The 26,230-nt window shown below is 41.8% G+C and overlaps 1 protein-coding gene across 2 annotated transcripts in view; it reads right to left on the bottom strand.

Annotated features, from left to right (window-relative positions):
- Positions 1-26,230, bottom strand: part of LOC108106526 (protein Shroom) — a 45,630-nt gene that overhangs the window by 10,342 nt on the left and 9,058 nt on the right. For both annotated transcript variants that reach the window (XM_017213652.2, XM_017213653.2), the window contains 5 exons: positions 16,672-16,904; positions 15,379-15,734; positions 14,096-14,864; positions 13,015-14,026; positions 12,745-12,932 (listed from right to left, as the gene is read on the bottom strand). In XM_017213652.2, coding sequence (XP_017069141.1) covers positions 12,745-12,932; positions 13,015-14,026; positions 14,096-14,864; positions 15,379-15,734; positions 16,672-16,904 — 2,558 coding nt within the window. The remainder of the gene's footprint in view (positions 1-12,744; positions 12,933-13,014; positions 14,027-14,095; positions 14,865-15,378; positions 15,735-16,671; positions 16,905-26,230) is intronic.

The raw sequence follows: 26,230 nt of genomic DNA, 5'->3' as shown, positions 1-26,230 counted from the left end.
TATTATCTACGTTATAGGGCATGTTAAATACCCTTTAATAGAAACGAAAGATAATTTTAAGGGAAGTTAAACTTAAGTTAAGTATTTTATATAACTAAAGCCATCAAGTTTATCTAACAAAACCATTAAGTTTGATGAATTTTCCACTCTCCCGTTTGATTTATCAGAGAGGGTAAACATTCGCTATCAAACCGATAAGGTAAGCTCTTTTTTCCATTAACCAATGAGTCAGTAGGACAAGTGCTCATCATAGAGAACCCATTTGGGAAGTTAACCCAAAGTTCTAGAACACAAAATTTCATTGAGAAAATAAGGGGAAAATGAGAGCGACGGCGGGAGGCAGACTCTGTGTTTAGTGACTAAAAATAAATGGCATAATTCAGCTAAACAATTTATTTGGCAACGATGACAGCGCCGCCTGCTATGAGTTGGGATAGAGGATGAGTTGCTCACTGGGAGGCGGGGTAACATGTGGCGAAGTTGACATCGGCGCCGTTCCATTTACACAGTTTTCCGAGTCGCCAGGAGATGGGAGCTGCAACTGATTAGCCAACAAATTAGATGCCAGCCTGACATATTGGCTCTCATTTAATGTGCCTGCTCTGATTTATTCACTGCGGCTGACCCAAAATCTCTATATGATCTTACAAATATATATATATATATATATATATCTCTGAGGAATGCAGATTGTCTTGGGGCATTTGGTTTTCCTTGTTTTTTATTTTTATTTATGATGCGGTATGTGCGAGGAATTGAAATTTGTACGCTTGGGTTTGCATTTCATTTGCTTAAATTGCAAATTGGTTTGTCGGAGGAGAGCCAAGGGATTTGGCCAGCTTGGAAGCTGCTCGCTTGGCCGGGCTGATTGAAAATTGTTTACCTTCTTTTCAGGCCCATCATCATCATCCAGGTTTTCCCTGAAGAACGTGATACCGAAGGCCGCCGCAAAAGGCCGGCAAGAGTCTCAGGATCAGCGGATCGATGCATATTTGTGGTCTTTCTTTGTTTTCTTTGTTGGTTGGCTGAATTCGTCATGTGGTATCGAGAAGAACAGCACAAAAGCTTAGTTAACGCTTTTTGTTCAGTTTTTTCAAGGGGGTAAGGGGTAAGAGAGTGCTGAAAAGGGGCTGCAATGACAGACTCTTGGCCTTGAGGCGGCGGCAAAATGGCCACGTACGAAAGCAAAATCCCCAACTTGCACGCATAATAATGACCCTGGCTCATGGCTCTGGCAATTTTCTGTACCAGCAGGGAGAATAGGGAATATATATCTATATAAGATATATGTATAACCCTCCCTGATTGCATTTCATTTGGCTTTGCTCATTTGCATTTGTGGGAATCAATCACGAAGTTGGCCAGCGCCGCAGACTTTGTCTAGACTTACGGATTTACGAGTTATTAAAGTGGCACTCGAAGAAAATCTTTTAAAAAGGGGATTCCTATGGGGAAAATGATGAGAGGTTTAAAGGTTCTTCAAAGGCCTGATTAGGTATCTAAATTTAAGTTTCTAATACATTATCAAAACTAGAAAAACCTTTTATTGCATTATCAAAATGATAATTGCCATCTTATCTTGCCCATGACCCATGATTAAATACATTATTTATTATCATTAAAATTACTAGCAGTTAAGATAATAATCTAGAACTAAGTCCCAGTTTTTCCCACTGTTGCCAATGCAATGCCAAGTGCGAGTGGTCGTATATATATATATATATAGATATAGACATATACATGTGATCATCTGCGTTATAAAACATGCAACTAGCTAGTAATGATTGAGGACAAGGCAGACTGCGATGTATCGGGTTGGTTGACAATCAGTCAACGAACAGCTGACCATGGCCGGATATATACCTAAGTATATATATATATAGTTGGCCAATCATAGGAATAAATATAGAAATAGCTGCATCTAGCGTCTTGCATTTCAATTGTGGCCCAGAGATTCGGCTTTCACGCAATTTACTGCTCGACTGATCGAGATACGAGTATATATATATATAGATATTTACCGACTTTTTTTAGCGGCCATCGTGCAGGGCATTGCCAAAAAAAAAAAAAAAAGGTGTAGAGATACTTTTATCTGGTTGAAACGAAAGTGAAAGCATTTAATATGCATAATGCAAACGCATTCCCCCGGCTCTTACCATTTATTTGAGCTGATTTGATGTTTATGTCTGGCCCAAGTGCGTCGCACATTTCAATGAAATTAAAATTGAAATTTGAAATTTGAAAGCTTTTCTCCCATCCCATGAGATTCTCCCAGACAGCCGAAATGGAGCGATCGGCAATCACAGAGCATTTTGGTGTCATTTTGAGTTCTATCGTTAAAACGAAATTGCTTTTTAAGTTTTTCGGACTCAAAGAGAGAAAAAAAAACAACACATTATGATCGCAACAATTTGGAGGGCCTGTGGGTGTCGCTAATTGAATTTCAGCTCAGCTCGTTTTGTGGCCCATTTTAACGGCTCTTTGGCCCGCAGAACTGTCGCAAATGCCATCTACACGTCTGACCATAAAAATCTTTAACAAAAATTTTAAACACCAATCGAGCGAGTTCTCATTGCGCAACCAGAAATTTATGCAGATTTTTTGTACTTCTTTTTTTTTTGGTTGATGTCTCTTCCTGGGCCTCCAGAATAATTGCAGGCACGTAATTTAGCCACGAAGTTCATTGACAGGGACAGTCATCGCCGCAAAGTTGACACGCCCGATTGCGTTGGGTCTGCGGTTATCGACTTGGTCATTAGCTTTGGCAATAGCCAAGTTAACACTGGAATCGTGGCGAAAGAGGGGAGTCGAGTGGAGAGAAGTTCTCTTCAGGGCCACACAAATCTAAAGGCGCAATAAGCCAAATACAGAAGAGATTGATATAGTACAGTTTACTTTGTCAGTTTTAAAATTGGGGGATTCCCTCAATTTCTTTATCATTTAACTGACCCTTCTAAGAAAGACGTTTATGGGCATATAATGTTTATAAGGTGGCAATGAAATACAAATAAAAATGTGTAAGTATGTATATTATTTCCTTAAGAAGTCACCAAATCAAAGTCCAAAACGCTGAGTAAACTCTTTTAAAGAAGAAGCTAAGATCCAAGACGCCATAAATCGAATAAAATACAAGATAAGATATTTGTATATATAGAAGGAAATATGGTATTTTGACATTTTACAACCATTATAAATTGAAAAAAAAGATAGCTAAGACATTTGCTAGCTTTGTTTAAGTTTCACAATAATAATATTTTTTAAGAATTTTTCAAAAACCCTGACAATTAGACACACTAATTAAAACCCAAACTTAGCTTAACTAATTCTTTGTATCCCATCACGATTTAAACCATTTCAATTTCATAATCCAGCAAGCGTAATTAAAAGTCCCCAATTAAACAGATTAAGTCCCATAAAAATCACCCAAAAATAAAACGTGGTCTTGTCTAAAATTCCCACTTCTTGTTTTTTATGGCCCACTCGAAGTAAAACTCAACCAAATGCCTCAAATTGCATATTTCATGACCATTTCATTGGCCAAAAAACCTTCCCAGGCCGATGAGAAATTGTTGCGTTTAAAACTACATATATATTGTATGTAAAAAATGTTAATTGCAATACATTTGAGCCAACTTGCGGACAAGCAAAAACCCAAAAAAAAAAAAACCAAATTAGGCAAACAATTTAAACATGCGCTTTGAGCCGGGAAACCCGGGCCAAGTGCTGCTCCGATTTTAATTTGGCTTTCTGACTGCTCTTTTTGTTTTGGTTTACTTTTGGTTTGGTTTTTTCGGTTTTTTTGGTTTTTGCGCATGTTTTGATTTTTATCATCTGGGTGGGTTGGTAGGTTGACTGGCTGCCCCGACTGTCCAGTGGTTTTCATTTGGTCATGACGCGCGTGACCCACTAAATAAAAAAAGTTTTTCTTTGTTTTTGTGTCAAAGCAATTTTCGTGCACGGCACAAGACAAAATATATATATATATATACATATATATTATAAACCAAAAACCAGAAAATCGAAGTGCTCGTAAAAATAAGGCCCAAGACCCTGTCAAGAAGTCGAAGATCCAATCGGACCCCAAACAGTAGCCAAAAAAGCTGAAGTCTCGGGCAGGAAGCCAGACTTATTTACCTTTCGGGCACTTTTCAGCTCATAATTATTAATTTTTCGTTGTATACGAGTATATTTATGTTTGTGCTGGTATCTGAAGATATCATCTTTTTTCGGTTTTTCGTCTGGCGTCGAGAAATTTTCGTGTTATAAAGTTAATTTGTGAAATTTTTCAGTTTGGTTTCTTAATGATTTGCGTGGCTCTTTTGGCCACGAATTCAGAAGGAAGTTGCTCGCAGCCGGAGGTTACTGGAGCGTTTAGTCTTTGCTTTTTTTTTGTTTTTTTTTTGTCTTATATTCATTAATTTTGTGGCTAATTGAATCGGTTGTGGCTGCCATTAATTCGACCACGATTTTGACCTTGTACTGAGGTGAGATATAAATAAGCTGAAGCCGCAAGCACATCCGTTGACCTGGGTCCCCCATCTTCCAAATGTATGCCAAATGTTCTTAACTTGAGGCCCAATCAGCTGGCTGGGGGAACTCATCTGTGCTACCCCCCTCCTATATATACTCATACTTCATATATACTTTACTATATCTCTTGCCGCCACATTTGTTTGACTTTTGCGGTACTTTGCCTGCCCGCTCGACTTGAACTTGCTGCCTTTTTTCTGTCTCCGTTTCTGTTATTCTTCTTCTGGGAGAACCCGCAACATTATCCGCCCCTGGTTGTTGTATGTACATGTGTATCTGTGGAGTGGGAACCGTTGCCGTAATTATACTCTGCCCACATGCCACACTTTGGAGTAGTAACAAAAGTTAAGGGATTAGGCCTAGATCAACAGGTGCACTCTTGACATTTCTAGGTTTGTCCTAATGTTAATGATGGGTAAGTTCTTCAGATGATATATGTCAGATATAATATTTATTTTGAAGAGAAGGAAGAAGGTTACCCGAAGGTAAAAGTAATTCAAGATGGTAAATTGCTGTTTGCTTAATATCTACATACCATAAGGTTAAAGACTTGCAGACTGAAAGACCCAATTCCTGAGAGTATCTTTTCAGAACATCAAGAAAGACAAAATCATAATCACTCATCACAGACCCACTGAAAAGTCAACTTTCTACAAAGGCCAACACCTTCCATTCTCATCCCACCCATTTCACTTGACACTTCCGCTTTTAGTATTGTAGAGCATTGCGAAGTCGCCTTTGTCTGGCCATGGAATTCCCCCATTTGCCTTTGTCACTCTGCACTCATTTAGCTTCATTTGGCTTTTTGTTCTATATAAATATATATAGGTAGTATATCTGTATAAATATGCTCTGTATACTCCAGGCTTTCATGCAGATATGTGCCTGTACTTGATGGTTGGCTGAGCCACTCTTTTTGTTTTCAGTTTTATGTTCAGTTCAGACTGAACATGATGAGTAACGATCCCAGTGCCCGTTCACTTTCAGATAACTTGGGAAAGTAAGAATGCGGTATATAAACATATATATATATATAGAACAGAAAAATAAATTACAATTGCAATCGTGTTTACTACGTAGGTAGCTTTTGTTCAACGCTTTTCCCTCAGCACTTTGTGGAGCGGCTCTTTGTTGTTGGAAGTTCCCTGGAGCTGAGACCAGCCCACCACCACCACCTGTGGGGTAATGTCAAAATCGTATTCCAGTTCCCAACGTTCTAAGTTCCAATATTACCTAGAGCAGGGCGATAATGAAGAGCTTTTCATGTGTCGATCGTAACACCATTTACATATCGTGGGCGACCCAGAAGCCTAACCATTAGTACGCACCACACGCCGTATACGTAATCGTAGAACAATTGATCGTTGGTTAGGGCCAAACTCATTAGAAAAGCCAAGTCAATTAACCGATTTAACGATTTTACGAGACCATCTAATTATCATAAATACAGAAGAGTGTAGATAGAATGCCCAAGAGAACCGGATTGATTGATAGACTGAGAGATTCTTGAACCCTGTCGATTAACAGAATCTCTTAATCAGTCTTCCGCAACTCTGTTAATTTCGGAGGCTTCCGTAAGGTTCTTGTTTTTTCGCTGATGTTATTCAAATTGTCAATTTGTCAGCGTTGATTAAAAAAATGGCATTTTTATACGTTTTTATTAAGACTGAAATATGGCCGCGTGTACTTGATTCGAATTCTTATTCTTCTTGTTGTTTTTTCGACTCAATTGAAGGCATGTTAATTTGTATACATACGCTATATTGTATATAAATTCGTGGGTATTTTGTTTGTTTGTTCAACTGTTGGCGATCATTTAGCCATAAAAATAAAGTCGCGAAACGTTTCGAAAAAAAAAAATATGCTACGACCTGAATATGGTATAGCAGCCATAAGTCGAAGACGAAAGCCCATAAATCTAATCAAGCGCAGTGTAAAAAGAACAATCAAAATGCTGCTAATTGAAAACTCTTGACATTCGTCGCCTGGTGTTGCCTATAATTAGCATTGAACAAAATCACAGATCCCCCTTTGGGCTTGTCGTAATGGAAACCACAAACAAATCAAGGCACAAATTCAGAGCAGATTGGAACTGAGCAGAGGAGAACGCAGTTTGATTGGTATTACAAGTATTCCACGGTGATTTCGATTGGCAATGAAAACAGACGCAGGCCACAATAAACATTTATTGTTTGATGTTTGCTTAGTTGAATAGGCCGTCGCAATAACAATAAACATTTAGCCCTGCGAATGGCACACACCACACAGGGCATTTGTACAAACAAATCAAAGTTGGCCAGAAGGTCGAAGTAATTTCATGGATCTCTTGGGAACAAGATCGATTGAGCATTCTTGTCTCCGCTTTGATATTGTAAAAAATGTTTATTGATTATTTCGGTTTTTCCATTCGGTTTGATTTTGTTTATTCAGCAAAAGAAATTCCCTGCTGTCGTCGCTGGCTGAGCTAACAAATTTTTACTCGTAGACAGCAAATTCTTTGGCCGGTCGTTTATTTCGAAATTCGTGCAAAGCCTCAATAAAAAAAAAAATAACGATCCAACACACGGCAGAGCTGAATATTATTTTATTTCTTTTTTTTATGCTAATGGTTTATACCCTCGACTAATTTGGGCATATAAGTTGGCAGGGTTCTTCAAGTCTTTAAGTTTAAGGCAAATCCAATCCATTCGACTTAGTTAAGTTTTAGTTAATTACCCTACAGAGAGAGACGTTGTATAACTAACTAAGATACTCAAACCGAAAAGGGAATTACTTTTATAATTTAAAATAAATCTTAAAAAAACCTCCCCTCAAAGGTAGTCTAAGTAAAGAACAGTCTTTACCCTGAATTCTACGAAAACGAATGACATTTTCAAAGTGAAAGTAAAGCCGACTGAAACCACTGGGGTTTCCTTTGAGTGGTGTCCTCATTTTAATGCTTCCTTCGAGGGTTGTTGGCCTTAACAGTTGCCGGGATACAACAGCAACGGGCCACTCCTAGGGGTGACCAACGAACCAACTGTGCCACCAATCAACCACCAGCTGTTCCTTGGCCAAAACCGGTTCTAGCCGCTTTTGCCAAACCAAACAAAGGTCCTCATTGTTCTCATTCCAGGCAGAAATAGCAAAAACAAAAAAAAAATCGATAAGATCTTTGCACTGATAGCCGGCTTGCCATACAAAGTGTAACCCACCTAGCACTTATATGGCCCGAATGTCAATAGATCTCGTTATGAATTATGGCGAATGACGCGTGTCTCGGTCGCACCGATACAAATGGAATTCAAATAGAAATATATATATATATATATCTGTTTGTTTAGAGGCAGTGAGTCGGCAGACAATTTGCCATGGCATCAGGTAAAGGTAACATCTTAGAGGTGGAGAAGGAAACGTGCCACAGTTTTGCACCTGCCGCCTACGTGGCTGCCAAAGGGAATGGAATGGCAATAATGGAGACAGATGGAAAGAAGAAAAGAAAGAAAGAGAGCCAACAGCTGTGAAAATTCATCAACTCAGGCTAAAGTTGTTAGAGCCTCAGAGACAAGTCAAAGATCCACACAGAGAGAAAATACTAGGGAAATGGGGGATCGATTCGGGTAAGTTATAGTAAGAACAATCTATTTTATGATCAAAAGAATTAATAATCTTTACTTTTCTGTTTATAAATATCATAAGAAATTGCCACACTTTATAATACCCCAAAAATAATCCAACTTAATTATCAAAATAATATTATTTGCTCACCTTATTTACCTCTAAATATTTATCCAACTTTTTTAACCAACAAACAGCATTCTAATTAGTTAGGTAATTAAACAAAAAACCCCTAAAAATAATTGTTATTACAGTTAGGGGTTACTTTTTGTTCGCTGTGCAGGCAACAACAACTGTCGTCATTAGCGGAGACGTTAGGCATTGAGCATGCTAAATATGGTTTCACTGAAGTTAGCCGACAACGTCGCCACAAACTAGTACAGCGGCAGCAGCCACTACAACAACAACAACAACAGCTATCGGCTAACCCAGCGACTGCAACCTCAGATCAAAAGCCAGACAGCAATGCAGTTAGCTAGCGACTCGCAGAAAAGCTTATCTTGGGAAAAAAATAAAATGAAATACTCCATTGCCTGACGCGCGTTCTTATTAAAAGTCAAGTTTTCATTTTCAAGCCGCTTAGTTGGGATACAGATAGAAAAAATGAGAACTAAATAGTGGTTACTTCAATGATTTATGGTTGGAAAACTTTCACTAATTGAGATTTTAGAAGTAATTAGAAATAGTATCTTTCCTAAGAGAAAACAATCTCAGTACGATGTTTTGTTTTATTTATTAAAATACAGATATCAAAATCTATTTATCATTCATATAAAAATCCAAAATTGCCTTCTGTTAATATGAAACACATTATTCCCCATTAATTGGGGAATTCATGGAAACTATTATTGCCATTCCCTAACAGATGACACATTTTTAAAACAATTTTTCATCTACATATTTTCTAAATGTTTTTCATGGATATGGATCTGATTACTTCCAGCTAAATGGAAAATTAATCCAAACTTTCAAACAGAACCAGATGTCACATTTTTTTTGCCCTGTGCCAGCTAACAGAGAACAACGTAGTTCAGAGAATTTCCTGCTACCGCTGACTAATGGCGATCGTTAATAGCCGGCTTTATCAGCTGAGATCGTAATAATAATAACTGACCAACCAACCTGGCTGGCAATTGAGTTGTGCGAATTTCTGTAGGTGTGTGTATGTGTGCTTGTGTTTACCTTCTGATTCGAAACTTGCCGCCGAACACCATTTTCATGTGGTAGACGGTATCCAGTATTGTGAAATCCAATTTGGTTGTTGGGAAGACCAGCAGACATACACGCGCGCGCAGAGATCTCAAGAGATATATGTGCGGAGACGATCCCCAAATGACAACAAAATAAACCGAACTTTTGCGTGATACTATGCTTCCTTTTGTTTGCCAGTTATTTGTGCAAATGCTATGCAGTTTGTTGGCCCAACATTTGAACCCGCCGCTGAACTTCCTTATTTTGGATATTTGGCGATCAGGAAGTTGAGGCCGCGAGAAAAACAAAAACACATGAAATTGATATACACATGCAGCCAAGTGTCACGAGAGTTTTACATTTTTAATTGCCGAATTTCAAATATCGAATATCGTATCTCGGCTTGCGATGGCAAAATGCAATTGATTTATCTTTTTACACACGCGTCAACTAGCGCGAACGTCCGAACGCGTCAGACGTTTTCACTCGTTTGAAGTTGCGGCAACGTCAGCGGGATGATGGCCACAAAAACATGGCACACCAAACACAAAAGACCTTAAACACACTCCACTGCAGAGCCGGTTCGTTTAAGAGCGTATTTAAGAGAGAATTAGCAAAGTAAGAGAGTAAGTTCTCTTTGATTGCAGGTGCCTAAGCTAAAAACCCTTTAAATTTCGGCTTATAATTTTTGTTTAACAAACACTAGTCATTAGCTAGGAATTTTGCTAAATAAATTGAAAATAAAAACTAAAAATTTGCCATTAAATTCTAAGGTTCTCGGTTTATGATCAGCTGTTATTTATGGGCCATTCAATTAAGACATTTATTGAGTATTAGACAAGATTGCCATTTCCAACTTTAATGGTTTTCTGCTTGACTTTTGCTCTTTAGGAAAATATGCTCTCTTACAAATGAGATTTTTAAGAGCTGGCAATATTTTCTCTTTAATTCTTTCGTTTTTACAAAAGTTAAAGCATAGTTTTAAGCGTTGTGTATTTATCAGTGCATATCTGTCACTGCCAAGCATAAAAGTAGGCAATTATTTTTGTTCATTCATGCGACCAAGGAACCTTGTAAAGACCATAAAAGGTCTGAACATATTCCTGTTTTCCATATATACGTTTATATTCCTCTCTACCACTATCAAGATCTTACTTGGATTAAACGAGCTTTATTATTATATGTAGGTACTGCATCTGTCAGTACCAAGCCCCCGAAGCCATTAAATTCAATCGCCTTTTGTTGGGCATGTTCTCATCGGCAATCTGTCGCTGCTGCAGTTGCTGCATCGTCATCGTCAACGGAGCAAAGTTCAATCGATCATTGGGTATACTGTCGATATTTAGCCGTTGATAGCGGCCAGAAATTATGGCAAACACTTTGTTAAATGTGACTAGCAATACAGAAAAAAACAAAAAGCGGCTACGCCGTCGTCTAATCACGGCAACTGCATCGAAAGAGTCGCGACTTGCGGCTGGATAAATTGAATTGTCTGACTTGGCGTTTGCCATTATGTTTCGCTTGTTCCTTTTAGCTGAGTGGCTTTTGCCGCGGCAACACGGCGAATGAGTGATTTATAGCGCGCATACGACGCGTGGTCTGTGGTCGCTGCTCAATGCTGGCAGTTAATTTGAAAATAATACAGCCAAGACCTAGCTGGAGTGTTGCCAAATGGCCACAGAGGGAATTTATTCGGCAAATGCCTGCACTTTGCCTGACTTTTTGGCCAACGGCTGTGCGAGGCGATAATTAGAGGCTGTCAAGAGAACATATGGCACACCTCTCAGGGTTTTTTGGTTTTTTGGTCTTTGAATTTCGACTGTTGTTATTTCGTTAACTGCTCTAATTGAAGTCGCTGGAAAAGTGTCTGCAGGTGAGTCGGTTCGAGAAATGCAAGCGATGACTGCCCTTTGCTCCATTTTCCGCACGCCAAACTTTCAAAATGCAAATTAGGCACGTTCGCGGTGAACGGCATTTGAACTCCCGACCGGGCTAAAACGACAACGAACGAAGCCTCTGACAAGCCCATTTACAAGTTGCCAGCCAGGCTCAGCCTGCAAGACTTTGCCACAAATTGTGTCAATATTTGTCTCGTGCTGGATGCTGCTGCTGCAACAAATCGTGCCGCAAAGGTCTCAACCGGTGTCAACTGAGCCACCAAAAGAAAACCAAAAAAAAAACCCCCCTCCAAAAATAACAATATCAGAAAAAAAAGAAACAGCAGAGGAAAAAACATGACAGCCCATAGAAATTATTGAACATGGACAAGCTACAGTGGCAGAAAATTAATTAAATGTGGGAGTTCATTGTTAAGGATTCTGAATTAAAAATTACTCGAAAGATACGGGAATACGACTAAAGCTTGTCAAAAACCGCATTATCTACCTCTATTCCATAGGATATAATGGCTAACAAACTCTTAAATAAAATTTATTTCCAATGACTCATAAAAACCTTTAACAACATAACGAATCTTAACCACTGTGCAACCACAGCCTGAACTCAATGTGCGGCTCTGAGTTATCTAATGCCCGAAAATTGGGTGCGATGCCATACAGTGAATGCAAAAACTATGCGCTCGGTGCGCTAATGAACCGCCCGGCGTTCATCTATCAATGTCACATGCCGTAAGCCCCGGCCAAGAATGGACCTTTTGTCCCGCTGGCCGGATAAATTTCGATTTTCAATTTGATTGGCTTTTACCAGCACAATCAGAACAAAGAACTGCCTGTGGGGTGGGTGGTTATGGGTTGCTATGGTTTGTTTGGTCCATTTTCGGGGGGGGAATCTCGGGGATTTGGGGAGTGGTGAGCTGCCCACACGCCAAGGAGCAAAACATAAATCGTTATTTGGTTGACACATTTTTGTGGCCGCACTCAGGTGGCGGCGGCTCAATTGGCGTTTTGGCGATTGGCAATTGGAGTCGGTCGGGTTTATGGGTTTAGTGGGTCGAAAGCGAAAGTCTAGCTGCTCAGCGAGCAGAGTATTTCATAATCCAATTAAGCATTAGGCGACAGCTGATTGACGGCCAGCCCGCGAAGGAAGCGGCTCATTAGCCAAGATCACCGAAGCTCGCCGGCTACCGTGCCACGCACTCGATTCAAAGTTAATTGGATTCGATAAGGTCAAGAACAATGAGCCAGGGAGTGGCTCGAAGCCCACGGATGCTGCTGAGATCGCTGAATACGTTTTGGCTTGATGGCTACGAGCTGTGCTGTGATTTTCTCAGTGACCCTCAAAGTGGATTTAAGTATAACTTCTTTAATTTAAGCTACTAATGAGATGTAATAACTAGGAAATGTTTTTGAAATATGAAATAAAATAATTTGAGTTCGGATGACGAGAATTTTTTGTAAATATTTTAAGTTCCCATTCCAAACTATAACTCAGATTGAGCTCAATTTGTCCTTAAAATCTATTACTCACCTCTTCTGCTGGTTGCTCTCCAGATTGCTGGCAATCACGTTGTCATGGGCTGTGGTTCTGGCACGCGGCAACAGGGGCGGCGGTGGCGCCACTGGACTGGCAACGTTTTCGAGGATGGGCTGCGGTGTCGTGTGGTGCGGGCGCTTGCGACTGCTGCCTCCTCCTACTCCATTCGCAAGATGTTTGTGCTGCAACAAAGAAATATAATTGTAATATTTGCAAAAATTACAAAAGCAATTATTAAACAGTAGTTGCAGACAGACGACCCACCTGCAAGCTTGTTGGCTTCTTGGGAACCAGCGGTGGCACCTTGGCGGCGGCGGCAATTGTGGAGCCAGCGGTGGGCGGTGGTGGGGCTGCGTAGGCGGTGCGACGTGTGGATGCCCCGGCGAAGCTGTTCCGTCGATTCGGCGAGGGTGGGGGACGTGGCTGCAAAACTTCCGGTGGCGGTGGTGGCGGCAATGGCTCATCGAAGGTATAACTTATGTCCAGCTCACTCTGAGGTGGTGGTGGGAGCTCAGGCGAAGGCACCCGGAGATTGGGATGCTTGGGCGGACGCTCGGGTGGCAAATGGGTTGGTGGTACATGGCGATGCTGCTGCGGGTGGTGTTGCTGGTGGGCCAAGGCGGCGGCCTGCTGCAGCAACAATTTGTCCCGCATGGGAGCATATTCCGTGGCCGAGGAAGTGCGTCGGGTGGGCACAGCCAAACGACCTCGTGGCGGCGGTGGTGGAGGCGGCATTCCGCAGTCATTAAAGGAGATTTTCTCGGCATTACTTATGTTCCTGATGCTGGGACCCTTGACCTGACCCTGAGCCTGATGCAGTTCCCTGAACTCGGCATAGTCCGAGGCGGAACTGGAGCGCCTCAGAAGATTAGGCAGCAGACTTCGACCACGAGGTGGCGGTGGTGGTGGTGTGGGTGAACTACAGTCACGCGTCGACGAAGAGGTACTCCCCGTGGGCAGACCCACCAATATGGGACTCAGGTTATTCGGCAGTGATTTCCGTTCCACATGCAATGCTTGATAGGACTGGGATTGCGGACGCAGTAGCTGTTGTTCCTCCTTCTGCTGCTGCTGCTGTCGTTCCACATAGGATTGCACGGCATTCTTCTGGAGGGCTTTCAGAGCCGGATTCGAGAGGCGGTGCGTCTTGCTGGGCTCCAGGTAGGCAAACTTCGGAGGCTCTCCCATCTGGCTGCGCTCAAAGTCGTTGATCCTTTCGGCCACCGAGTGCCAGGTGGGTTGGACAGTTGCCCCAGCTGGCGTTATCACAGGAAGTCTGTTGGAGAATCCCCAAGAGAAATTAGTTAACTGATTCGGGAGGATGTATCTTCAAAGATCTACTTACTTGGCGGACTTGTGCAGCCCGGAGCTGAACTGCGGCTTCGGATGTTGCACATACTGCGAGGTGTTGCTGTGCACCGGCTCCGTGTAGGTGCTTACCGGGAACAGGCGATGATTGTTGCGATAGGAATCGATGCTATTCGTTGGACTCTGCTCCCCAATATTGGGTGTACTGCAGCTGAGAGTTTCCGACTTTCCCAATGACAATTGCAGTTTGCTGGGCTTACCAGCCGGAGGCTGTGGGGCAATGGTTACCACCGCTTCGCTATTGGAAATGGTCACCGAAATGCTAGACTTGTGCTGCTGGCCAGTCGATCTTCCAAGCTGCTGATTCTGATTCTTCTGCTGGAGATCGCCCATGGAATGCGATTGCCCTAAGAGGGAGCGAGGTTTATCCGTGGGCGAGGCCAACTCCAGCAAGGAACTTTGTGTGCTCAGCTTGGTCTGGTTAATGAGGTGGCGTTGTTGGTGTTGCTGGTGATCCTGCTGCTGATGCTGCTGCTGCTGGTGCTGCTGCTGGAAGTGGTGTAGCGCCATAGAGGTGTGCACGGGCGGATAGCTGGGACTGTGACGGTGCTGGATGCGAAGTGGCTGCACCACCAACGAAGCACCCTCAACGCTTGCCTCCTCGGAGATCATCTTGGAGGAGGTGCTCTCAGTGGGTGAGATCGCTGGGGCCACATCATTGTCGTGCAGGTACAGCACGCTCTCGCTATGATGACGCTTGGGGGTCAGCACCCGGGAGCTGTGGACAATCAGCTGCGAGGAGGAAACTGCAAGACAAAAGGGAGAACGGTTAGAGGGCGTGTCCTCGGCCATTCTAAAAGGAGCCAAAGTTTGAGCCAAGTAAAAGTGGGCCAAACAGTGAGCCAAGGTCGTGGGGGAGTGGGTTATAGCCCGACAGTCGCCCAAAACATTTTTTTTGGCTACCTTCTCTTATTACAACAACTGGCCAATAACCATTCACCCCCTGAAAAACCTGAGACTGCCACACTATGACCCCACACTCGTTTTCAAGCCACGATTGTCAATTCTTTGTTTTAAGTTACAGTTTTTTATGATTTTATTTATTGGAATAAATTATTGATAAACTAAAATAAATCTAAAGGAGATCAAAAGAACAAGCTGATAAAAGAACTTCTTGAAAAAGTTAAAAGGACTTTTCTGGGAAAAATCTTTTTTTTGTTTTTACATAAGGATTTTGCCTAACTAATTTCGTAATACCTCTCATTAATAGTTAAACCTTAAATGGCAATCATAGCTTAATATCTCTATCAATAAACTTACCCGATTCTGCAATAGCGCTATAGCCTGTGGCATGGCTCGCCTCGGATATATCGCTCATGGAGCCCAGCCACTTGAGGGTTTCCGTAGAGGAAGTGCTTTCCGAGCTGTTGTTGTTAATATTGGTACCGCTGTTGCCGTTGCCGTTGCTGGTATTGGATGAAGAGGAGCCAGAGGAGGAGTGGGCGTGGCCGTGGGAGTGGGAATGTGAGTTGGAATGCGAATGAGAATGTGAATGAGACTGGCGGGCCAAGAGCGGAATGGGTGAAGGTGCCACAGAGTTGCTGCAAACAGAGGAGAGATCGTTCTCCGACCAATGATGCGACTGGCGCGACAGAAGATCGCTCTCCTGACGTAATCTGCAAATAGAACACTCCGAATTAGAGTTGAAGAAGCCAAACAACATTAAAGTATCTTAAAGTAAGTAAGTTTTTTTTTTCTTTTTTTTTGGCAAATCATTGCGTGCTACAGAAATTTGCGATTTCTGGTTTCTTGGGCTTTTCGCATGGCCGCAATTACTTGAATTTCTTGCTTAGCCTTCGGATCGGGCAAATATAGCCAAAAGCGGACTCTCTTCGGTACTTGGGGCAAGTTCAGCTAGTCGGACAGATAGACCAGGCCAGACATATGTACAGACAGACAAAAATAGAGCTAAAACCGGAGACGGAGATAGAAATGGAGATGGAGATGGAGACATAGCCAAGAAGACCTTGAGAGCCGAGCTTAAGCTGCTCGTTTTCGGTTTTATTTCTTGGCTGAACGTCTACGCTTGGATCTCATGTGTTTGCGAGTTACCAAGAATTTTTTATGGCGTTTTTTAGTGTACAAATAAAATTCATAATTGTCGTTCGGCATTTGATGTGAGTATGTGCGAAGAAAAACGTGTTTGCAATGCAACAGGCACACAGAAAGAAAATTCCAGGGAAAATTTATCATTTCTTAATTCTTAAGAAAGTTTATGAACATGAAAGTTGACTTTTAAATAAATTTATATTATAAATTCAACTTAAAAGAAGATATTTTTAAATTAAATAATCATGAATAATCATCATTATATTGTTAATTTATAAAATGTAAAAATTGAAGTGACTTTCATTAGGTTTTTGAGTAACTTTTGGGCCTTAAGTAATGGGAATTATATTTTCCAAAATGTAAAAAGAAAATTGTAAAATTTTCCTGACCCACAATAAACATTTTCCCTACTTCACGCCTTATCTTTTTATAGTTCTAATAATTTCATAATTTTCTTTCTCTGCACAGAAACTATTTGCCCCTCGCTTTTCCGCGACAACTTACTTATCCAGAAATGGCGTGGCCGATGTGGAATCCGAACTTGACACATAGCTGTGGTAGCCCTCGGATTGGGCATAGGATGGCTGTTTCTGGTGGTGGAAGGCCGTCTGATCGTAGTACGAGGAGGATCTATTGTTGTACTCCTCGAGACCGGCCTGGGTCAATCCGCACTGATCCAACGATGAGCCATGATGTTGACCCAGCTGGCTGCTGTTGTGGTGGAGCGGCATATCATCCTGCAAGAGTTCGGACAAGAGAAATCGTTGTTGCATAAGTTCGAAGTATTTAAATGGTTTAATCATTAGTTATGTGACCGCTGCTGACCGGATACCTCACATTTGCAAATGATCCGAGGCCATAATTGCGCTCAAAGCTTAAGCAAAAAAACAAAAACAAAAAGAAAAAACAGAAAAATCAACAATAGTCCCTCGAAATTCAAAGAGTCTTGGGTCGCTCATTAGATAATTAAGTGAAAATTATTGCAGTGCAAGCGATGCAATTGCCGACAAACAAACATATTTGAAGTGCAGCGGCAATAACCAAAAACAACTTGCGATGTTGCCAAAGCATATATATTATGTACATAACCAGCGGCTTGATCGTGGGAGGGAGGAATCGCAAGGGGGAGAGAGGCTGATGGGGAGTCCGTTGATGCAGACACAACCGCCAAGCGGAGCGTCCATAATAAGCCGGATTAAGTAATGGTGTGCACAAGGCGAACGGTTTTGGAGCCACATGAGCAGGGCTTCAAGCCTTCGAGCTGTGATTCATGCTGCGGTGATCCGGTGATCAAGTTCACTGGTTACTGGATTGAGTGAAAATTTGGTAACGAAGAAATAACAGATCGATAACATGATCATTGGTTAGGCCATGGGCTTTTCTGGTTAAATTCAAACAGTGATTAAAGTCGTTGAAGTCGGGATTATATTTGGCTTAGTAACTATGAAATAAACAGGAAGTAGTTCCCTAAGTAATCTTTAAGAATCATTGATTATTCATTCACAAACAATATTAGTCACACTTTCCCCTTAATTAATATTGTATGCTTCTCCTTTGCTTACGTCTTATCAGTTAGAATTTTATTGATTTATTGATTCACAAGCCTTTGCTTGTAGAAGATTGATATTGGAATCATTTTACTGATTAATTGCATAGATAGAGACGAATTTAAGTCAAGGATTTTATTAACAGAAATTGTTTGTTTGTCTTCTTGCATATGTAATAAAGACATACAAGCAACAAGCACACGCCTAAGGAGCACATATGTTACTTTTTATGACAAAGCTGATAAATCAAATTGAAATATAAAAGCTTAACAACTTCCTAGAGGAGTAAATCCAAGTCACAGTCACTGTTTTGGCCTCCTTGTTAAGCATTTAAGTGATCACAGTTTATGATATTCCCACTCAGTCATAAGGCTTAACCCCTTCTGAAATTTGCCACCACTCATCAACTCATCAAGTCAATTTGCTTGCCAACCCTCGTGTCGTATACTTAATTTTTGGATGTTTGCGCCTGCGACTCTCGTAAACCAAATCGAATTGTAAATACTCAAGCATAAAGCCGAAACCCATGGAGAAATAGCAAAACAAGGGGGATATATACACATATATAAGCCGACTTGAAATAAAACTAACGTTGAAAATAACGAAAACGAAACGTTACAAGACCAAGCCTTAAGCCACTTGACTGACTTGGCTTCAAGTCTCGATTGCATTGAGATTGGGGATTGTAGAGGTCTTTTCTTTAACGATATTTATATATAGATATATATATATAAATGCTTTTGTTGGTAGCTATGTGGGCAGCAGCTGCTGCTGATTGTCTTTTTGACTTTGGCGCCACAAAAGCAGCTGAAATAAATCAGAAAATCATAAATGCTTAATGGCAAATATATATAATAACAATAATAACGAATCACATGACTGACAGTTGCCGATATGCAATAGAATCGTTTTCTGGGTCAACTACTTAGGTCGCTCCCTCTCTGCGTTTTTTTTTTTTGGTTTTTTTTCTGCTTTTTGGTGGTTTCTGCCTAGGGCGCATCCCCAAGAATTTTAATGGTTCCAAGCCACTCTCCGAATGTTCCCAAGACCAAGACTTCGTCTCCAATTCCAACTCCAAGTGGAGTCATTCATTCACTCACTCACCCAGCCAGCCAGCCAGTCAGTCAGTCGATCGTCGTGCAGTTTCATTTCAGTTCGTTTGAGTTTTTGGGGTTTATTTTTCTGGCCAATTGCCGTAATTATTTTGTCTCTCTAACACGAATTTAAATCAGCAACTGTCCCACGGGGCCCTTTACTTTGCCTTCGCTGTTTTTCTAGGTTTTTTTTTTTTTTGTTTTTTGGCTTGGCCCATTTTTATCCTAGAGAAAACCTCTCTGGTCCAAAACCCATAATTATCGGCCACAGCTGTATGTGTGTGCCCATGTGAAATTGTGCTCTGGATGAGCAGCTCCGGCAGCACCATAAATCAATGACCAGGGCCAAAGTCCGGGATGGAGATGAAGCTCTAGCTGGAGTCCAAACTGGTGCAGTGGGTCACAGCTGGATCTGTTTGGGTTTGGAGTGAGATTCTTAATGATCCCGTGCCACGGGGCGAAATCAAACTTCCGTCGTCCGAAAGCCAAGGCGCGTGTTAAATAAATCACTTGATGAATTGTGCTAAGTGCCACGACTTATGGCCTGAAGGAAAAGTGCAACAAATTGCCTGGGAAAACGGATAAACGGGGAAAGGTAACTCCGGGCATCTGGGGCGTATGCGTAATATTTTTAAATCCATTAAAATTATATCAATAAAGCGGAAACCCGCCAGCAAAACCCAGGGCTAACCTAACGGGTTAATAGTCACATTTCAAAAGAAAGCATTTCTCTGTTTGTTTAAGTCGATTTCCGTTTAGTTTTAAATTGTTTTTTCCTATTCAACGGAAAGTAGATTAGGCTACAGGGAAAACTGTCTTATAGGGCTGGAAGAAAAGTTAGCTTAAGGGAAAACTTACAGCTTACATAAGAGTAGTTGCAAAGTCGTAAGTAGAGGAAATAACTAAAAGTTAAGTTAAATAAATAGAAAACTAAAATATCTTCGGAAAATAAAGGAAATCCATACATTTTCTATGCTATAAAAGATTCTTTTTGAATCGTTCTTCATAATAGGAAACAAATCCTCTTATTTTGATCCAGAATATTTAAATTATATAAAAGCTCTACTGTACAGCATTAGTCACATCACTTTAACTTGCATCCAGACGACTTTGTTTGAAAGTATCGCTGGCTATCGCCGCGAAACGCTTGACTCATGCCTCGCAAGAAGGTCAGTTAGTCAGACTGTCAGACGTTCTCAGTCGCGTGATAAGAGACAGCAACAGCCGTGGCAGCGAGGCGGCAAGAGACAGAGGCAGAGAACGAGAGACAGGGGGTACAGAAAGAAAAGACAGATTGACAGACGCCCACATGTCTCGCCAAAGATGCGGAATTTGCAGCGAGAATGCAGTAAACTGGAGATTTTCGTGTCTCCGATCAGCTTGGCATTTATTTTGGCCACAATGATTTCGTGAGGAAAATTTGTAAATTTTTTCTCTTGCTATTTTGATTTGCGTTTTCCATTGTCGCTGGTCGCTTTTAATGGCCAACACGAATTTGACTCTTTCCAGACGAGAGTTGGCCAAAGAAAAGAAATTGCAATCAAAATGCGAGCAAACGTGTCAGTTGCCAACGTGGCCAAAGCTTCAGCTTCAGTTTTAGCCTTAGCTTCAGCTTCAGATTCAGATTCAGTTTTCAGCTTCAACCTCTCGGCTTCAGTTTCAACTTCAACTTCAGCTCACAGCTCGGATCGTGCTGCGATTTGGATTTGAATTTGGCAATTGGCGAGAGCACGAACGAGTCAGAGAAGCCCGCGGGCCTCGAGCATTAGAATTGAATTGCAAAGAGCCGAGAAAAAAACAAAACAAAACAACCCGAGTCCTTACTACTGCCCTCCATCCAACTCCTGATCTCCCCACAACTTGGCTTGCGTGCTATATTGGCCATTTATCGTCAAATTAAACGCATATCGCTGTCAATCTGCGCCCAAATTGGACACAGTCACAAAACGGCAGTGCGAGCCAGGCCAAGCTGTGGCTGCACATTGGGTTGGATAATAGTTAATGCTTATATAGGAAAAGGATCGCTTATTATACTATGTAGTTTTAATACTCAGGAAAGGTAAGTCAAAGTTATGGATAAACATACTTAATATCATTTAACTTCGAACACATCTTAGGAGTGACTTTTTACCCAGGAAAAGTAGCCTATAAGACCTTCAAAAACTTGTAAAACTTAATGTGTAAGGAGACGAGCAGCTGAAATATAATTTAGTATGATATTTCCTAATCTAAGAACAAACAGAAGAAACGAAAACCTCTTTCATACTTAAGTAAACAAATGCACTTCACTTTTACACATACAAAAACCCCACCGAATGACTATTTGCTTAACCCACTTTCATTCGCAAAACAAGTCCTTTGGCACCACTGTTCAATGGCCGGCAGCATGAATACTTATACCGCTCGTTTGCAACGCCGCAGATTGCGTAGCTCTTGGCTTTATAAAATCAAAGTGGCAAGAGTGCTTTGGAGGTCCCGGCAAGACTCACACTTTCGGGGAAAGTTTTGGGAGAAATGCGGGGAATGGCGAGGATGCTGCGACGATGACGTCTGGCACTTCGATTTCAACTCCTTTCGCCAGCTGTCAAGTGATCGGGCAACTGGCCATTCGGCGGTGAATCCCTTTAAGTGGGCCACCGATGAAAGTGAATCTGCGGTTCATTAGTAATAATTTTTGGCAGCTGGCGGTGGGTGAGTCTCATTAGTGGGAATGAGTTTAAGTTTATGCAATGGAGTGAAATGGATTTTTCTTGGGATTGGGATCAGGATCCGAGGCATCCTTGACCTCAATGGCCGCTTGTGGCGTTAATAACTTTGGCGAAACTGGCCAAAAGCGGCCAGAGAGAGAGAACTGGTAATGGACATGGCATGGCATGGCATGGCATGGCAACTGGTACGTTCCGCTGTTATCCACTGACCAGGCCAGGTCTGGTCTGGTCTGGTCAACTGGCATCCAATGGTATCGTATCGTATCGTATCGTATCCACTGGTCTGGTATGCTGACTTGGCCAGGCTTGGCATGCGGCTAGATTTATGGCCAGTGATAAGTTTCAGGCGTGCAGCAAATAAGAACGAACATGGCCAGTCGAGGAACGCAACTCAACCTCAACGGGCCCGGCCAAAAAGGAGTCTGCGACAAGAACAAATAAATTGCTAAAGAACACTGAGAATATTTGGGTATACTAAAGATATATTGAGGATATATTAAGGGTAATCAATACATTTTCTAAGTTTTATAAAAGAAAAGTTTCTCTTAAGATATTTTCTTCTTCTGATTTTCAGGTCACTTTTAAATTTCCTATATTTTCTAGGACTCCTTTTTCTTCTCAGTGCACCAACCCCAACTGGTTCTCAAGATGCGGGAGAATGCCAGCTCCAGAAGGTCAGAAGAACACGTACACATATCGCAATTTATATATATATATATATGCATATATATCCAGTTCGGCTTGGTTCGGTTTAGTTCGACCAGCGGAGCGCAACCAAAAACCGCGTGCGGATGAAGTCTAGAGCAGACGGCAACATGGTTCGCATTTTGCTCTTCTTGGACTCACTTTCACACATATGCCAATGGAAAAATATATATTTGCCATAATTAGCCCTGCTGCGAGACCCTTAATTAGCCAGGCCCCACTGACCAGGCGATGCCAGAAGATAGCCAAGCCAACGGAACCCAAAAAAGAGTCACCATCAACCGCTGCAGAGATCCAATTAGAAAGCCGAAAATCTTTCACTCGGTCACTTTCTGTTTTTCCAGCGCTGAGGATACCGATTCTCCTTTAGCTGGCTGCCGGATGACAAAACAGAAAATCGAAATGGCAAATCATGTTTATTTTCGGCCAAATTGCAACTGGATCGAAAGGGCAGCTGTCTCTTCTCTCTCTTTGCCAGACTCTTGACGAGCTCGAGGCTTCTAAGTTGGCATTAAATTACGAAGAGTTTCAATTCGATGGCAAGAATTTCAATGGACACAGACACAGGCCCAGACCACAAATGTTTGTGGCCACTTTTGGCCAAAACGGCCAGCAGACGGAATGAATCTCCGGTGATGGGAACGAGTCTCTCGTCTCCGTCTCCGTTTTTCTTGCTGTTGACCTCAAAAATTTTCGTGGCTCGAATGTCGCTTTGTCTGCCGTTGCTGGAGGAGAAACAAAAGTGAAATTTCTTGCTCGTGTGGGTTCAAGAACTAGCCAAAAAAACAAAAAAAAAAAGATACAAAAAAGAAGCCCCCAACAGCAAACTCCAACGGAAAATGAAATCGAAGTTGGCTAGGAGAGCAGAGCAGAGCAGAGCCAACGGCACCTGGCCAAATGCATTTTCACTTGGCCTGTTAATTAATTAAGCCACCACTCGTTCATAAAGAAATCTTCATGCCCGTTGGCCAGAAGAAGAAGAAGTGCATACAATGAACCGAGCATTTCCATCTCCGGAACAATGGATTCCGATTCCGATTCCGCTTCCAATTCCGATTCCCTAGCATAGCGACATAGGTGAAATTTTCCGCAACATTTTTGCCGGGGGGGCAGAATGCCAGATGAAGGAGCGTTGCTTTGCACCTGTCGCAAGAGCAAGAGTGCAATTATTTGTTATAGTTGTTTCTTTTGTTATTTTCCTTTCTGCTGAAAAAATGCAAACCATTGGCAGCAGAAGGGAAGAAGCCAAAGCTAAAAAGCCGGCGGTTCGAGTTCAAAGACAAGCCAAAACAATTTAGCTGGAATCTGGCTAGAATTTAGCTCTGGCAGGCGGCATTGTTGCTGCTTTTTGTTCATGTTGCTGATGTTGCTGTTGTAGCTGATGATGCTGTTGTTGCTGCTGCTGCTGCTGCTGCTGCCGGACTGTTGGCATTAATTAATTGCAGAGCTGAAGCCTCCTGTATGTGGCGTGTGTGAGAAAACAAGTCGAGAGCTGGGGCTGACGGACTTAGAGAACTAATGAGCGTTAAGAGTCGAGCTAAACAAAACTGAACAGAGTTGAGTTTGAGCTGAGCTGAGCTTGAAGCGTTCGACAGACATTGGAAATGAAAATGAAATAGAAGACAGGCCGAGGAAATGCCAGCGAACACACTGCTGGTAGTGATTATAATAGAATGGGAAAACGACAAATGAAAACCAGTAATTCTTTCATGAAAATCTAAGAAATTATATTAATTAACCAACTAAGTAGCTAATGCTTAAGCTTCTGCCTTGGAGAAACACGTTAGAGAGGTTTTCATTCTTTTAGAATCTTTCCAGAAACTGAGGTTTGAGGTTTCTTCTTAAGTTTCTGAAAATGCACATCCCGCCTAGCTTGTTAACACTTAAAGGAACTCAATGGAAATCAGAATAAATAATCTTATTTGCTTTCTTATTTAAACTAACAAACAAACTTCATTAGAAGCCTTTAAGAACATGCCACAGAGGTGCAAGAAGTATTTTTTAGCTCCAAGTTTATAGTTAGCTTAACTCCTGTTAAACCAAAAATCAAACCTTTCTTCCATTGCCCAGACACTCCAAGCCCAAGTCTATTTATAATTTTAAAGACTCCCCTCCCATTCTGCCCAAAGTGTTAGCCATTGAGGCGTAGACCAGACCGCTTAGCCGCCCCTAATTGCGCAACCCGATGGGCTAGTTCGGCTGGCGGAGATCTCTTTTGGCGAAATATGCGATCATTTCCGCAGCTGAAAGGAAAGCTCTGGGAGCACGGAAATGAAGCGACGATTAAGGTGGCCCACTGGCTTCGACATGATCAACTCACGCTTCAGCCTCAGCTTTAGCCCCAACAAACACTTGAACTTTACCAAAATACATATAAAGACAAAAAAACAAAAAAAACAGAAACCAATTCCAGTGCAGCGTCAAGTGCTTTGGCTGATTCGACAGAAAAAAAAGAAGTTAACAAAGAAGAAAAAACCCAAGTAAAGCAAAAAAAAAAAAAAAGGGAGAAAAAAATGAAGAAAAAATCTGAACATCTATAACCAAAATATTTTTCTTTAGAAATCTGCGCATTCATCTAAAGCAAAGAAGAGGCTGAGAAGAATGGACAGCGACGACCTTCGTCAAGCCCATTGGATACTGGGCTGCCTACTAGCCATTACCTTCTACCCATTAACCATTACCCCACTACCCACTAGTTGGGGCCATTACAGTTGGTTTTGTCAGAGATTCCGGCACTAACGCTGTGGGGCGTGGCCACAATTAATTCGATTGTAGCTATAAATAGCCCCCGAAGAGATTGCAACGCCCAGCGGTGCGATATAGGTGCGTGGAATGTGGCCTAATCGATGCAAAAATATCTCAGCCAGACCCCGAAACTAGTTCTAAGCTTGGAGAGCTGTGATGGTGATGTTGCAACACACATACACACACGACCACTGCCATCAATGGACCGAGGATGAGCGCAGGGAAATACTGGAGCATGGGAGTATCGACGTTAGGATCCAGCTGTGGAGTCTTGTCTAATAACTGGAACTAAAGCGTGCGCCTCGCTGCCAGTAATTAGCGTTTTGTGGAGAAGCTCAAACAAAATAGCAAAAAAAAAATGAAGAAAATATGAAAAATAAAACGTTACAAATGCCCGAGAATAAAGCGGTTCAATAACCTGCCCGCCATTGTCCATCGATCCGCGAATCGATCCATCTATCGATCGCCGCTTGGCCATTCTCTTTCCACATCTAAGCCAGGCCCAAAGGCTATGGAAAATACATATTTTTTTTTTTGTTTGCTATTTTGCCAAGCGCTAGAGGAAGGCGATGTGATGATAACAATCGGCATATATGAAGATGGGGCCACAATTAAGAATGGAGATGATTAATCAAAAGACCCCGGCAGACGAAGCTTTCGGTGATAAGGTCAATGCTGTTCCAATTCTCAGCCACATTTCTCCAACTTCGCCCAGCTATCATCAACACGATCGGATGCACTGGGAGAAATGTGAGGAGAAAATGAGGAAAATTCTATAAGATTTTTAAAGATAAACTTTAATCGGGATATGCTGAAGAGTTTGGCAGAGGTAGAAGTAGGTTTATGGCCAAAAATTTAGCCTTTTAAGGTTTTTGATAACTTATAGTTCTTAGTACTCATAATTTTTATCAGTGCACCATCATCTACTAGCCACGTTCTTAGCATTCTGCTCTGTTCTGCTCATAACCTCTTTTCCTCTTATTGCTCATTTCTCTTTGGTGTTTTCTTGATTCTTTGTGCCACGCTCGGAGGCAACATTTAATTGATCGGATTCAGTTTGATTGATCGGATCGTCGCTGTTGATAATGGTACCGTTAATTTGGTAAATTATTTTGCATTTTAGAAGCAAACCAATCCATTTTCCAACGTGTGGCATTCACTGCCACACAGCAGAACATCGAATGGCGGTGGCCCAATGGTGGGATTATAGATCGTCCCTGGCCCACAATAATTCAGTTAAGGTTAATGGGTGACGGGGCAAATC

This window comes from Drosophila eugracilis, unplaced genomic scaffold, assembly GCF_018153835.1.
Source record: "Drosophila eugracilis isolate 14026-0451.02 unplaced genomic scaffold, ASM1815383v1 contig_81, whole genome shotgun sequence".
NCBI classification, from domain to species: domain Eukaryota; kingdom Metazoa; phylum Arthropoda; class Insecta; order Diptera; family Drosophilidae; genus Drosophila; species Drosophila eugracilis.
Note: the sequence above shows the minus strand (reverse complement) of the source record. Positions and strands in the feature narration are given on the sequence as shown.